Source organism: Nannospalax galili, unplaced genomic scaffold, assembly GCF_000622305.1.
Source record: "Nannospalax galili isolate Female #2095 unplaced genomic scaffold, S.galili_v1.0 scaffold1763, whole genome shotgun sequence".
NCBI classification, from domain to species: Eukaryota; Metazoa; Chordata; class Mammalia; order Rodentia; family Spalacidae; genus Nannospalax; species Nannospalax galili.
In genome coordinates, this window is record NW_008350318.1 from 214,653 (window position 1) to 225,741 (window position 11,089).

The 11,089-nt window shown below is 37.2% G+C and overlaps 1 protein-coding gene across 1 annotated transcript in view; it reads right to left on the bottom strand.

Moving 5' to 3' along the window:
• Positions 1 to 10,518, bottom strand: part of Clec12a (C-type lectin domain family 12 member A) — a 13,113-nt gene extending 2,595 nt beyond the window's left edge. The window contains exons 1-5 of the mRNA XM_008847413.3: positions 10,319 to 10,518; positions 5,940 to 6,038; positions 5,224 to 5,412; positions 4,261 to 4,412; positions 2,034 to 2,140 (exon numbers count right to left, since the gene is read on the bottom strand). Coding sequence (XP_008845635.1) covers positions 2,034 to 2,140; positions 4,261 to 4,412; positions 5,224 to 5,412; positions 5,940 to 6,038; positions 10,319 to 10,409 — 638 coding nt within the window. The 5' untranslated portion in view covers positions 10,410 to 10,518. The remainder of the gene's footprint in view (positions 1 to 2,033; positions 2,141 to 4,260; positions 4,413 to 5,223; positions 5,413 to 5,939; positions 6,039 to 10,318) is intronic.
• Between the last annotated feature and the right edge of the window lie 571 nt (positions 10,519 to 11,089).

Genomic DNA, 11,089 nt, shown 5'->3' on the forward strand with positions numbered 1-11,089 from the left:
TAATTTAAAATAACTTTTTTAAAATTATGAAATTCACAAAAATTCAATAAAAAGTATAACAAAGTGAGATTTCCTATCTGTGATTACAAAACAGAGATGCCACTTAAAAGCCTTCCTCCAGAACCAGGCCCACCCCCAGAAAAACACTGAGAGTAACAAAAAAAATAATATATACAGCAACATGTACCGTATGTATGATGACTTTTGTACTTATTATTTACATATTATTCATTTATTTTCTCGAGGCAGGGTCTCCCTGTAGCTCCAGCTGGCCTGGAACTTAACATGTAGACCAGGCTGGCCTCAATCTCACAGAAAGTGGCCTGCCTCTGCCTCTGCCTCCCAAGTGCTGGGGTTAAAGGTGTGTATCACTATGCTTGGCTTAAGTACTATTTCTTGGCAATTTAAAACATCCAGTGTTTCTCACTCCATTATAGTTTACCTTTCCACATGCAATAATTACAAGCATATGTATATTCTGCTTTACAGGATTCTGCCTGACTTCCCTTCTGATGTTCAGCTTACTTTTATCTCTAATCCTTCACTGTAAATGAGACTTGAAGACATCCATCCTTCTCCGTTGGAACCCATATTATCGTCCTTCTTTCCTGCCATTGCCAACCACCAAGGATAAAACTATCCTGTCTTTCTGACCCGTGTTCCTATACTTATTTCTAGCTGAAGAGAAAAGCAAAGTAAAACCGAGGCTAGTGTTTGTTGTGCATCCTGTGGTGGTGAGTATGCAAAAATCACAGTCCTTAGAGGCAGCACAGTATTATTCCCGTGCTGTTGCCTGATTGGCCCCCAGCCTGCTGTATTCTTAAATAATAAACATGTGGTTAGGGGTCAGCATGTAGCTCTCTGGTAAAGTGATTGCCTAGTAAGTACAGGACCCTGGGTTTAATCCCCAGTACTGATAAATGTGGGGCCTGCATCAGTGTCCAGTATTGAGACTATAATTTATTTCTCTAGTCTGGTTTTCTCTGCTTCACACATTTCAGAGACTATAAAATAAAGTCAAATTTTCATGTTTTGATGTAAAGCCTTGATTTGTTCCCACAGGAAGCAGAACAAATACCATGAATGAATCTAGTTATAACAATATATTTATAAACACCTTTCTAAGTATATCATTAACAAATTCATGTATATTCATATATACATGTGCACACATGTATACCACTGTATGCACTATACACTAAAGTTTGTATTGTTCTTTACACTGAAATGCTCTTTTAGTGAGTCTTCTAATGCGTCACTCAAAAATTTACGTTTTGGGGCTGAAGAGATATACCTCAGTCAGTAAAACACAAGCTTTACCTTTGAGTTCAATCCCTAGAACCTATGTTAAATTAAAAAAAAGAAGCTGAACACATGTTTTCATGTGGACTCCTGGGGTTCACTAGCCAGCCAGATTAGCCTGTTTGGAAAGTTCCAGGCCAGTGAGAGACTCTGTCTCACAAAAAGCAATGTGTAAAGCACCTGAAGAACAGCACCAGAGTTTGTCTTCTGGCCTCCACACGAATACCCACACATGTATACACACATTTGTACACACATATATGTACACACATACATATACATAAACACACAAAATGCAAAAAGTCCATTTCACATGTCAGTTACAATAAAAATTCTGCAGCTAAAATTTGGTTTTAGTTATTTGCGTATCTGACTGAAACATTTGTCACACTATATTTATTGCATCACTAGAATAATTCAATCAGTCAACATATGCAATCTGTAGTTAAGCAACTTATAGATAAATCGGTCTCTCATGCACCTTTGATTTTCAGAATTTAGCACAATATTAAGTCCTCTGCAGTGCTGAGTGAATATTGTTGGCTTCCACAATCTGCTTAATTACAAGCATTACTTCTGAAACATTTCTATAATTGGCTGCTGTAGATTACTAGTGGTTTATCAAAACGATGGCAATACATTTGTGGCAACACTGACTGCTCCTGCAGTGCTCCTGAATAAAACGTGTGCATTCAAACCTAACCACAGAAATTCAAAAAGAACAGACTTACCATACAGAGGAGAAAATATTATCACCCACTTTCACATTGTTTATGTATTCTTTTCTGGGAGATAATCCCAGCCAGTAGTTATATAAGTTCTCAGATTTTACGAATTCCTAGAACAAATAGCGATGGTCTGTTTAACAAATTGTGTCTTACTTCTGTATACTGACTTACAATGCAATTGATTACAGATTACTGTTTTAACATTATAGCTTTGACATAGCATTATTACTTTTCAGTGTTATTTAAAAGAAATTGAAAGCACTTCTTACTATGAGATTTCAGCATTTTTACAATCTTACATCCTGTCTAACAAGGGGAAAGTGAAGTTTGCTATGTGGCGAAGGGAAGAAAAAGAGGGAAACTACAGGGGCTAGAGGTTGCCACAACTGTGGAGCTCTGAAACAGCAGGATATCCTGAGACTGTGCAAGCAGGAAAAACTAAGACCACCCAGAAGCATCCAGAACCATGACAGGCAATTGCTTACAGTTCTTTACTTCATAATAACGATCTGATCAGCTATGCGGAAGCCGCAGCTCCCATCATGCATTTGATACCACAACACACCCCAAAACTCCATGTAAGAACAGAAAAGGTAATAAGTTCTATTCTAGGTAAATCTCAACCCATTCCTGGAACTCCCACCTCCTGAACTAGTGAATATCTCCCCCTTCCACTGAAGTTTTCTCTAAAGACAGCCTATCCAAAATCTCAGGGAAGAGGCTCTCTCCTGAGAAGCCCATATCCCTTGAGTGTCTCCTTTGACTCTGTACTAAAACCCTCCCAAATATTCACATCCTGTCTCTGAGTCCTTTGTCTGATGGTGACAAGAACTTGGAAACAGTGGACTGAGGTCTCTGAGACTTCTCCAGTCTTCACCATTGGCAAGCAAAGGCCTACTAATTCCTTGTGAAACCTAAATTTAGGGTCAATGAAAAGTTGACGCTTTTCCAGATCTAAATATTTGGGCAGAAAATACTCAGTCTGGGGCCATGGAGGTGGTTAACGACTGTAGACCAGACTTAACAGAAAAAGTGGAAAAGATAACACAGGCGAGTCAGAGAAGAGCAAAAGGAGCAAGTTCCCAAACCAGCCCAGAATTCTGCAGCCAAAGTAGCAAGTGTTCTTTTATTTTTACTCCAGACTTAAATTTTTCCAAGTAAATAACTATGAATTGATCATTTGAGAAAGTTCTGATGAGACAGACGATAATGACTGATTTGCTTTTCTATGAACAATGACAAATCTTAATATAGTAGAAAAGCTGAGATTTTTAGAAATGTAGTTTTGTTTAAAAATAAATGACTATGTGAATCACACCCATAATCTTAGTACTTAGAAGGCTGAGGCAGGAGGATTGCTGTGATTTCAAGACCAGCCAAAGAAACAATGAAATCTGTCTCAACAACAAAAAAAAAAAAAAAAAAAAAAAAAAAAAAAAAAAAAATAGACCAGGCATAGTGGGACACACCTTTAATTCTAGCACTCACACTCTGGAAGCTATGGCAGGCATATTTCTGTGAGTTTGAGGCCAGCCTGGTCTACATAGCAAGCCCAGACTTTTCAGAGCTGTATAATAGGACTGTCTCAAAACAAAACAAACAAAAAATAGAAAATAATAATAATACAGCATTGCTATATGAGGGACCAGAACTAGTGATCAATCAGTAAAATAAGGAAATGCTATTTATTAATTAACTAACCAAAGAGTTAAATTTTCTTGCATCCCAAGAACTCAATGCACTGTATCTGTTTGGCCCTGGCCTTTACACTATCACTCCAATTCTACTTGTTTGTTCATTTATTATGATATCAAGTTTAACCTAGCTTTTTTATTTAGTAAGTAAAAATTACAGTATGATAAAAACAAAGAATGTGGTTTTTATGGAATTGGCGATCCTCAGCAATGATCTCATGTTCTCTGTTTTGGGGCAAATATTCAGAAGGCATGCACTGCTTGCTTCTACATTACTGATTTAAGAATGTACAGCCCTGAGGATTCTGGATGCCCCTTATTGACCACTCATCTATCAGCTTCGAAGCTACACTCCTAAGGTGACACATGGTTTACCTAGGCTGTGATTCCCTGAGATAAATGGACGTGTCTCAGTCACCTCCCATTGCAACTAAAACCATCCTGAATCATGAGGAGGTCAACGCAGGTCACCACCATCTTATTTCATGATGCCCAAAGTGACCTCCTTTCTCACAAGAAGAGACATGAAACCTTACCAATGCACTTCTGTTCTTAATTGTCAGCAGGCTGGCATTCTGAGAAGAACATAACAGTTCACCATTTTGCCAGTTTTCATACCCATCAAGTAGAGAATAGCAGCTGTCTTTGTACCACATTGACGTCTTTGGACAAGGTTTGCATTTGTGTGCTGGAAGGAGATCACAGTGTTGCATGGATTTTGTGAATAGTCCTCAATGTTCTTGCCCATTAACTCTATATGTGACACTTACCATATTTCTCTTCTTTAGCTCAAAGGAAAAGAAAACAAATTTTGTATTCTAGATCCCTGTATATCATTCTCTGTGTCTGACACAAAACTTGGACAAAAAGAAAATCAAGTATCTGGCCAGGGACCTGGATAGTCTCACTTTGTCATTTCTGTACTCATTTTTACTGTAAAAATTAATCATAGCAAAGGTTATCTAGTAAAAATCAGTTTCACATACTCTCATCAGTCCTGCCTTCCCCCGCAGTTGCATCTCTAGGTTTCCAATATGCTAAATATTGGAGAGCCTCCTCAGAAGCACAAGGAACATATTTTAGCTTTAACAACACTTGGAAATAAGACCATCCCCTCTAATTCCAAGGCTCACACTGATACTTTGATGCTTTTCTATGGTCTTTTACTCCCTCAGTGTTAGCTGAAATTTAGGGATGATGTCATTGATAAAGAGGTGTCCTTTCCTATTTATCATCTATTGAGTTTGGTGTTTAGGATAACAGTATACAATGTGGATAAGAAAAACTACATTATTGTGTAACTGACAGAACCACGTAATTTGACCTGCAAATTATTATCTTTTTGATTTCCTTCTAACTACATGGAAATATCAATAACTTCTTCATCAACCATATTTAATTTCACATTTAATGCTGGCTTTGCAAGGAAGTGATTCTTAAAGGACTCTGAGGTTTACTTTGCTGTCTAGGAAATTTTTCTGAGAGTGATACAGGAGTACCTGGTTCTTTTTGATACAGCTTGCGGCACAGTTCGGTGGATATCTTTTGCAGTGTGATGGAGAGGCTCCTGACTTTCTTGGAGCTATTTATATTGTGCATCAATTGTACAGAAAGATTTTGCTGGAGTTCTTCCTTGGTGTTTTGTAGTTTACTCAATTTTACCATTTCTCTCTTCAAAGTTGTAAAAACTCCAGATTAAAAAAAAAAGAAAGAAAGAAAGAGAAGATAATTTTTAAATACTTATAAATTCTCAATAAACATATCACCTTTAGAAGTTTGGGGATTTCTTATAGAAATAGTACTAAAAATATTAAAGGCAGGGCTGGAGAGATGGCTCAACAGTTAGGAGCACTGACTGCTTTTCCACAAGACCCAGGTTCAGTTCCCAACATCCACATGGTGGCTTAAAACCATCCAGAACTCCAGTTCCAGGAGATTCAACACCCTCTTCTGGTCTCTGTGGGCATTACATGCATGGGTGCACTTACATACATGCAGACAAAAAATTTAATTAATTAAGAATATATTAGAGTAGTAGGAAGAACTTACTCTGGGGAATAACTGGAAGAGATCAAGTGTATGTCTATGTATTACATTCTAAGGTCCCTTTGTGGGCATATTATTGCAAAGCTTTAATTCAAAGAATAAACATTGGTCAAACAACTCATAACGTTCTAGGTGTTTTCTCTCTCAGCAAAACAAAGGTGATACATACACATGCCTCCCAACACTCCCAGTCCAACGAAGAGCAGAAGGCAGAGAAGGGTCAAAATCAAGATGCTTTTATGCTGTAAATGGGGAGGAGCTGTAGGTTCTGTGGAAAGAAAAAAACAGCAAAGAAGTCTAAAAGCAGAGCACATCATTCATTCATTCTCCCTCTATTTCTTTCCTACTATGTACCTTGTAATGGAAAGTAATTTGCGAGAAACTCAAGGACTTCTTAAAAAAAATACTTTCTCAACAATAATTCAGGTAGGAAATGATAACTAAGTCATGAATTCTACTTTTGAGATCTTTGACTATATTGTGTTACACAACAGATTTCTTTTTTCATGAAACGTCTTAATCCTCCCTCCAGTAAAATCAAGGTGTTTATGACAGCACACACAGGATCTTCCCAAGCCAGACAAAATCCCAGCATGCAGAGGTGAGCTTGGCACAATGCCCTACCCCTAGCTGACCAGGTATTGACAACTGATGGCTGCTAGGAGAGGGAGAGTTGGTCTTCTTAAGGAGTGTGGTCCCTGGTAGGTCAACCATGTGAATGGTCACAAAACCAAGAGTGTATGGGCAACACAGAGCAGACTCATTTTTTTTTAAAAGGGAACACAAAATTGGTAGGGATGGGGTGGGGAGACTTGGGAGAAGCTGGGGGAGGGGTAAATATGATCAAAATGCACTGCATGAAAGTCTCAAAGAACTAACAAAAACTGTTTTGAAAAATGTATAAAATAGAATATTTCTGGGATTCCCATATTGTCTTGCTGCATTAATTTCAGAGCCATTTCTGCATCATGTTAAGTTTTGTGGCACAATATTCTATGATTAGAGCAAAACATCGTATTAGTATTCATATTTAGAATTTTCTTTTATGATTCACAGCTCATTCTTCAAATGATCTTCAGGAAATTTTAAGACTACAAAATCATTCCCATTAGAATTTTTATTTTGAATTGTACTAAAAACAGAAATAATTTTTTATAAGAATTGATTTCTTAAAATAATTTTTTAATTTATTTCCATTTTATATGTATAAGAGTTTTGGAGGTTGAATTTTTTTGTTTTGGATTTTTGAGACAGGGTCTCACCATATAGCCCTGGGTGGCCTAGAACTTACTATATAGACTGGACTGAACTCAAACTCACAAAGATTCAACTGCGACTGCCTCCTGAATGCTAGGAGTTAAAAGCATTTGTCACTGCACCCAGCAGAATTGATACTTTTATTGTAAATATTTTCCCACTCAAAAAAAAAAAAAACAGTTTTTAAAAAGTAGGAAAAACTCAGTAAGTTCTTTTACATGTGACATGGTTCCCATAGGCAAAGATGTTAACTTCTAGACTGATTAAAGACCAAAAGAAAAAAAAAAAAAGGCAAAAATGAAGTTGAAAAAAGAGATGGGAGGAAGGAAAATACAATCTAGATAGAGTGTACCTTCAGTTAATTTGGAAACATGAGTTGCTGTAAGCCAAGAAAGAAGTCATCTGAGGAGTATCTTGGAAAGTGTAGGTGAGGCTTATCAAATGAAACAATTTCAGTTGTTTATGTGATCCCTACAATCCAGGACTGCAATTGAAGAACAGCAAGGTGGGTTGTCCTTGACTTGTTCCTGAAGTCCTCTCATCAGCTTCTGTTTTACTTAGTCCTGATCTGCATTTCTAAGAAATTTTTCAATATCTTTCCATGATTTTTAGCAAAAACGTTCTTATTAAATGCTTCCATTATATTCTGAACAATGACTCACAAAATAAATCATTTGCCTAAAGAGTTCTGAAATTTATATTGTGAGTTATTGTTACATGATATAATTTATCATTATGTATGTATATGTGTAAAGACTGTTTCACAAAAGCACTCTAAAAGGATAAGCTTATATTCTTATTCTGCTTCTAACATACATCTTACACCACACAGTTGATAGTGTAATAATGTTAAATCTAGCAAAAATGACAAAATATAAAATTTAATTTCTTAATACTTTGAAAATTATTATTAAAGTACTGCAGAGGTCGAGACCTCATCTGAGGTTAGAATACAAATTCAGGTGTTATCTTTTGTAAGAATTATTTTCTCATATATTCATGTATTCAGTTATTTAAAAGTTATTGAATGTGTGCCTTCTACATACTCGATACTATTGCAGGTAGTGAAAAACAGAAGTGGTAAGGCATGCATGTCTCTGTTGTTATGGAGCTATAGTTTAGTGTAACAGGAAACAGACAAATAAGTAGACAGATGATAGATAGGTGATAGATGATAGATAGATGATAGATAGATAGATGATACATAGAGATAGATAGATGATAGATGATAGATAGATACATGATTGATGATAGATAGAAATTTGAAACTGAGTTATGCTTTAAAGTATGTAGTTAAGGGCTTGAGAAGTAGCTCAGCAATTAAGATCACCAGCTGCTCTAGCAGAAGATCCAGGTTCAAATCCCAACACCCATATAGTGGCTAACAACTGTAACTACAGTTCCAGGGGATCTGACTCTGTCTTTGGGCCTCTGTGGGCATTGCATGACAATTACAGATGTATAGAGGCATAACACTCATATAAATAAATAACGTGTTTTTAAGTACATAGTTCAGATGTTATGGACAAGGATAAGTGATGTTCAGAATCAGTGTTTAAAGCATTACAGTCAGTAAGAGAGCATTGACTTCAAAGGCTGTAACTTAGGGAAGATATTATTGTTTGGAAAAACAGAGTAAATTCAGAGCAGTTACAGGGATATGACCTACGTAAGAAATGTTTAAGGAGGTTAAAAAAAAAAAAGAGGCAAAGTCTGCACACCAAAAAGTGGAACAGGCACTGTCTTTTATAATCCTAAGATCCAAGGAACGGTCATAAGGAGATATATAGAACGCCATTGCATTCTTAGCCAAAGATGAATGAAATGACTTAGAAAAGTGTATTGAGTGACACGAGGAAAGAGGATCTGGAAAAAAACCCAGAGTGCTCCATCAAATAGAGCTCAAGCAAGAAGAAAGAACCCACAGGAAAGCCACAAAGCTAGCATAGCTATAGGAAGAGCAAATCTTTGAAGACCTATCTGGGGACAGACACAAAGTTTGGAAGGATTTTGCCTTTGTTTTGTGGTACTATGATTTGAGAGTAGGGCCTCATACATGGTCAGCAAGTGCTCTACCACCGAGCTATAACCCCAACTCTTTTAACTTTTCATTTTGAGATGGTCTCCCTAAGCTACCAGGTTGTCTTTGAACTCACTCTGTAGTCCAGGCAGACTCTGAACTTGCAATCCTCCTGTCTCAGCCTCCTGAGTATCATACCTGAGGACCATATCATTAGGTCGTGCAAAGAAAGTAATTTTAAAAGGACTGCTCAACATTATAAAAGTCACAGAGGAATGAAGCTACAGTAATAGACACATGAGGGCTGAGAGATGTCTCAGAGGTAAAAGCTCTTGCCACACAAGTCTGATGACATAAGTTCAATCCCTGGAACCCACATGATAGAAGGAGAGTCAGATGCCACAGGCTGTCCTCTGACCTCCACATGTCTGTCCTGAGATACACAGACATACACATACACACACACACACACACACACATATTAACAAATTACATTTTAAAAATAGAGACATGAGTGCTGAAAGAAGACTGGGAGGTCCTCAAGGATCTGGACAAGAATAAGTTCCATGACGCAATGAGAAAAGAAACATGATTAAAAAAAGGTCTCTTGGGGCTGGAGAGATGGCTCAGCAGTTAAGAGCACTGACTGCTCTTACAGAGGATCCAGGATTGGTTCCTAGCATCCACATGGCAGGTAACAATGTCTATAACTCCAGTTCCAGGGGATCCAGTGCCATGCCCTCTTCTAGTATCTGCAGGTATTGCACGCATATGGTGCACTTACATATTTTCACATAAAGTACTCATACACATAAAAATAAACATTAAAAAAAAACTCTCTGCTCCTCTTCCTTCTCTTCCTTCTCTGATATATCCATGTAAGCATTTTTCTTTTAAAAACTATGAAAAGAGGAACACATATATCCATGACTTTCCTGAACCATCCATTGATGGTCCTAGTTCCATGGCTTCAACTCATGAAAAACAAAAACTACTTTATACAACCCAGGCATTTGAAAGTACTATCTTGTCCTACATACCTTGATATTAAAAAGTAGAAAAATTTAAAAATATTGAGTGTCCCATTGCAGTGGCCAATGCTTTACAAAAAAAACAAACAGCAACAAAAAAAAAATCCTTTCATAATCACTTTGATATTTTGGATACAAATTAAAGACTTAACTAAAAGCTCAAACCGAATGATAACTACACCTGAAGTGAGATGTTGTAATGATAACCATCACTTAGCACACCCAGAGCTCAAAACTTACCTTTTGCCCCACATCTGTCAAAATTATTGATATTTTCTTTCTTTTCAGAGTCCTGGAATTTTAGATCTGCATAAACAGTTTCTTCAGACATGGATGAATATGCTCAGAAAATTCAACAAAATGTTCTTTTAAAAATGTGAGGGAGAGCTGACATCTGAATGGTGTGCAGTACCTGGAATTTTAAGCTTCTGTTTATAACCTGAAGTTAATCTTACAGGCGAGAATTTCTGTTTATGAACCCTCTGTACCAGTCTCCGATATATCTGCCAATGAACTGTTTGTTCAGACAAGTGTTGAAAGAGGAAATAGCTTTCTTCCTCATATTTCTTCCTTTTTCTCATTTCTACATAAAGTAGCTTTTTAAATTAAGTTAGGGTGATATCAGCATCGTGCAAGGGTGAACAAGTCACTTCTAACACATGGTGCAGAATACAGCATAGAATTGACTTTCAAGGAGGGAAGTGATAGGAATGTCTCAGTTCTCAAATGCTTACTGACACACAGCAGTGGGCTGGAGCAGAGGCCCTGTGCATATTTCACTCCCAAGTCCCTAGAGAAGAAGTGGCTTATCCAGTGCTGAACCTACATAGAGGACTACCAAAAAGAGAAAGAGAAAGAACCCTGGTGCGCAGGTTCTGGTTAAACAGGAGCTTTGGAATATGTAGTTTCTCTAACAATAAAAAATACTTCTGCACCTTGGGACCAGGAACCACACTGAGAGCTTGCATGCTTATGGTGATAATCTGTGTATGAGGGCTCTTCTGTAAATAG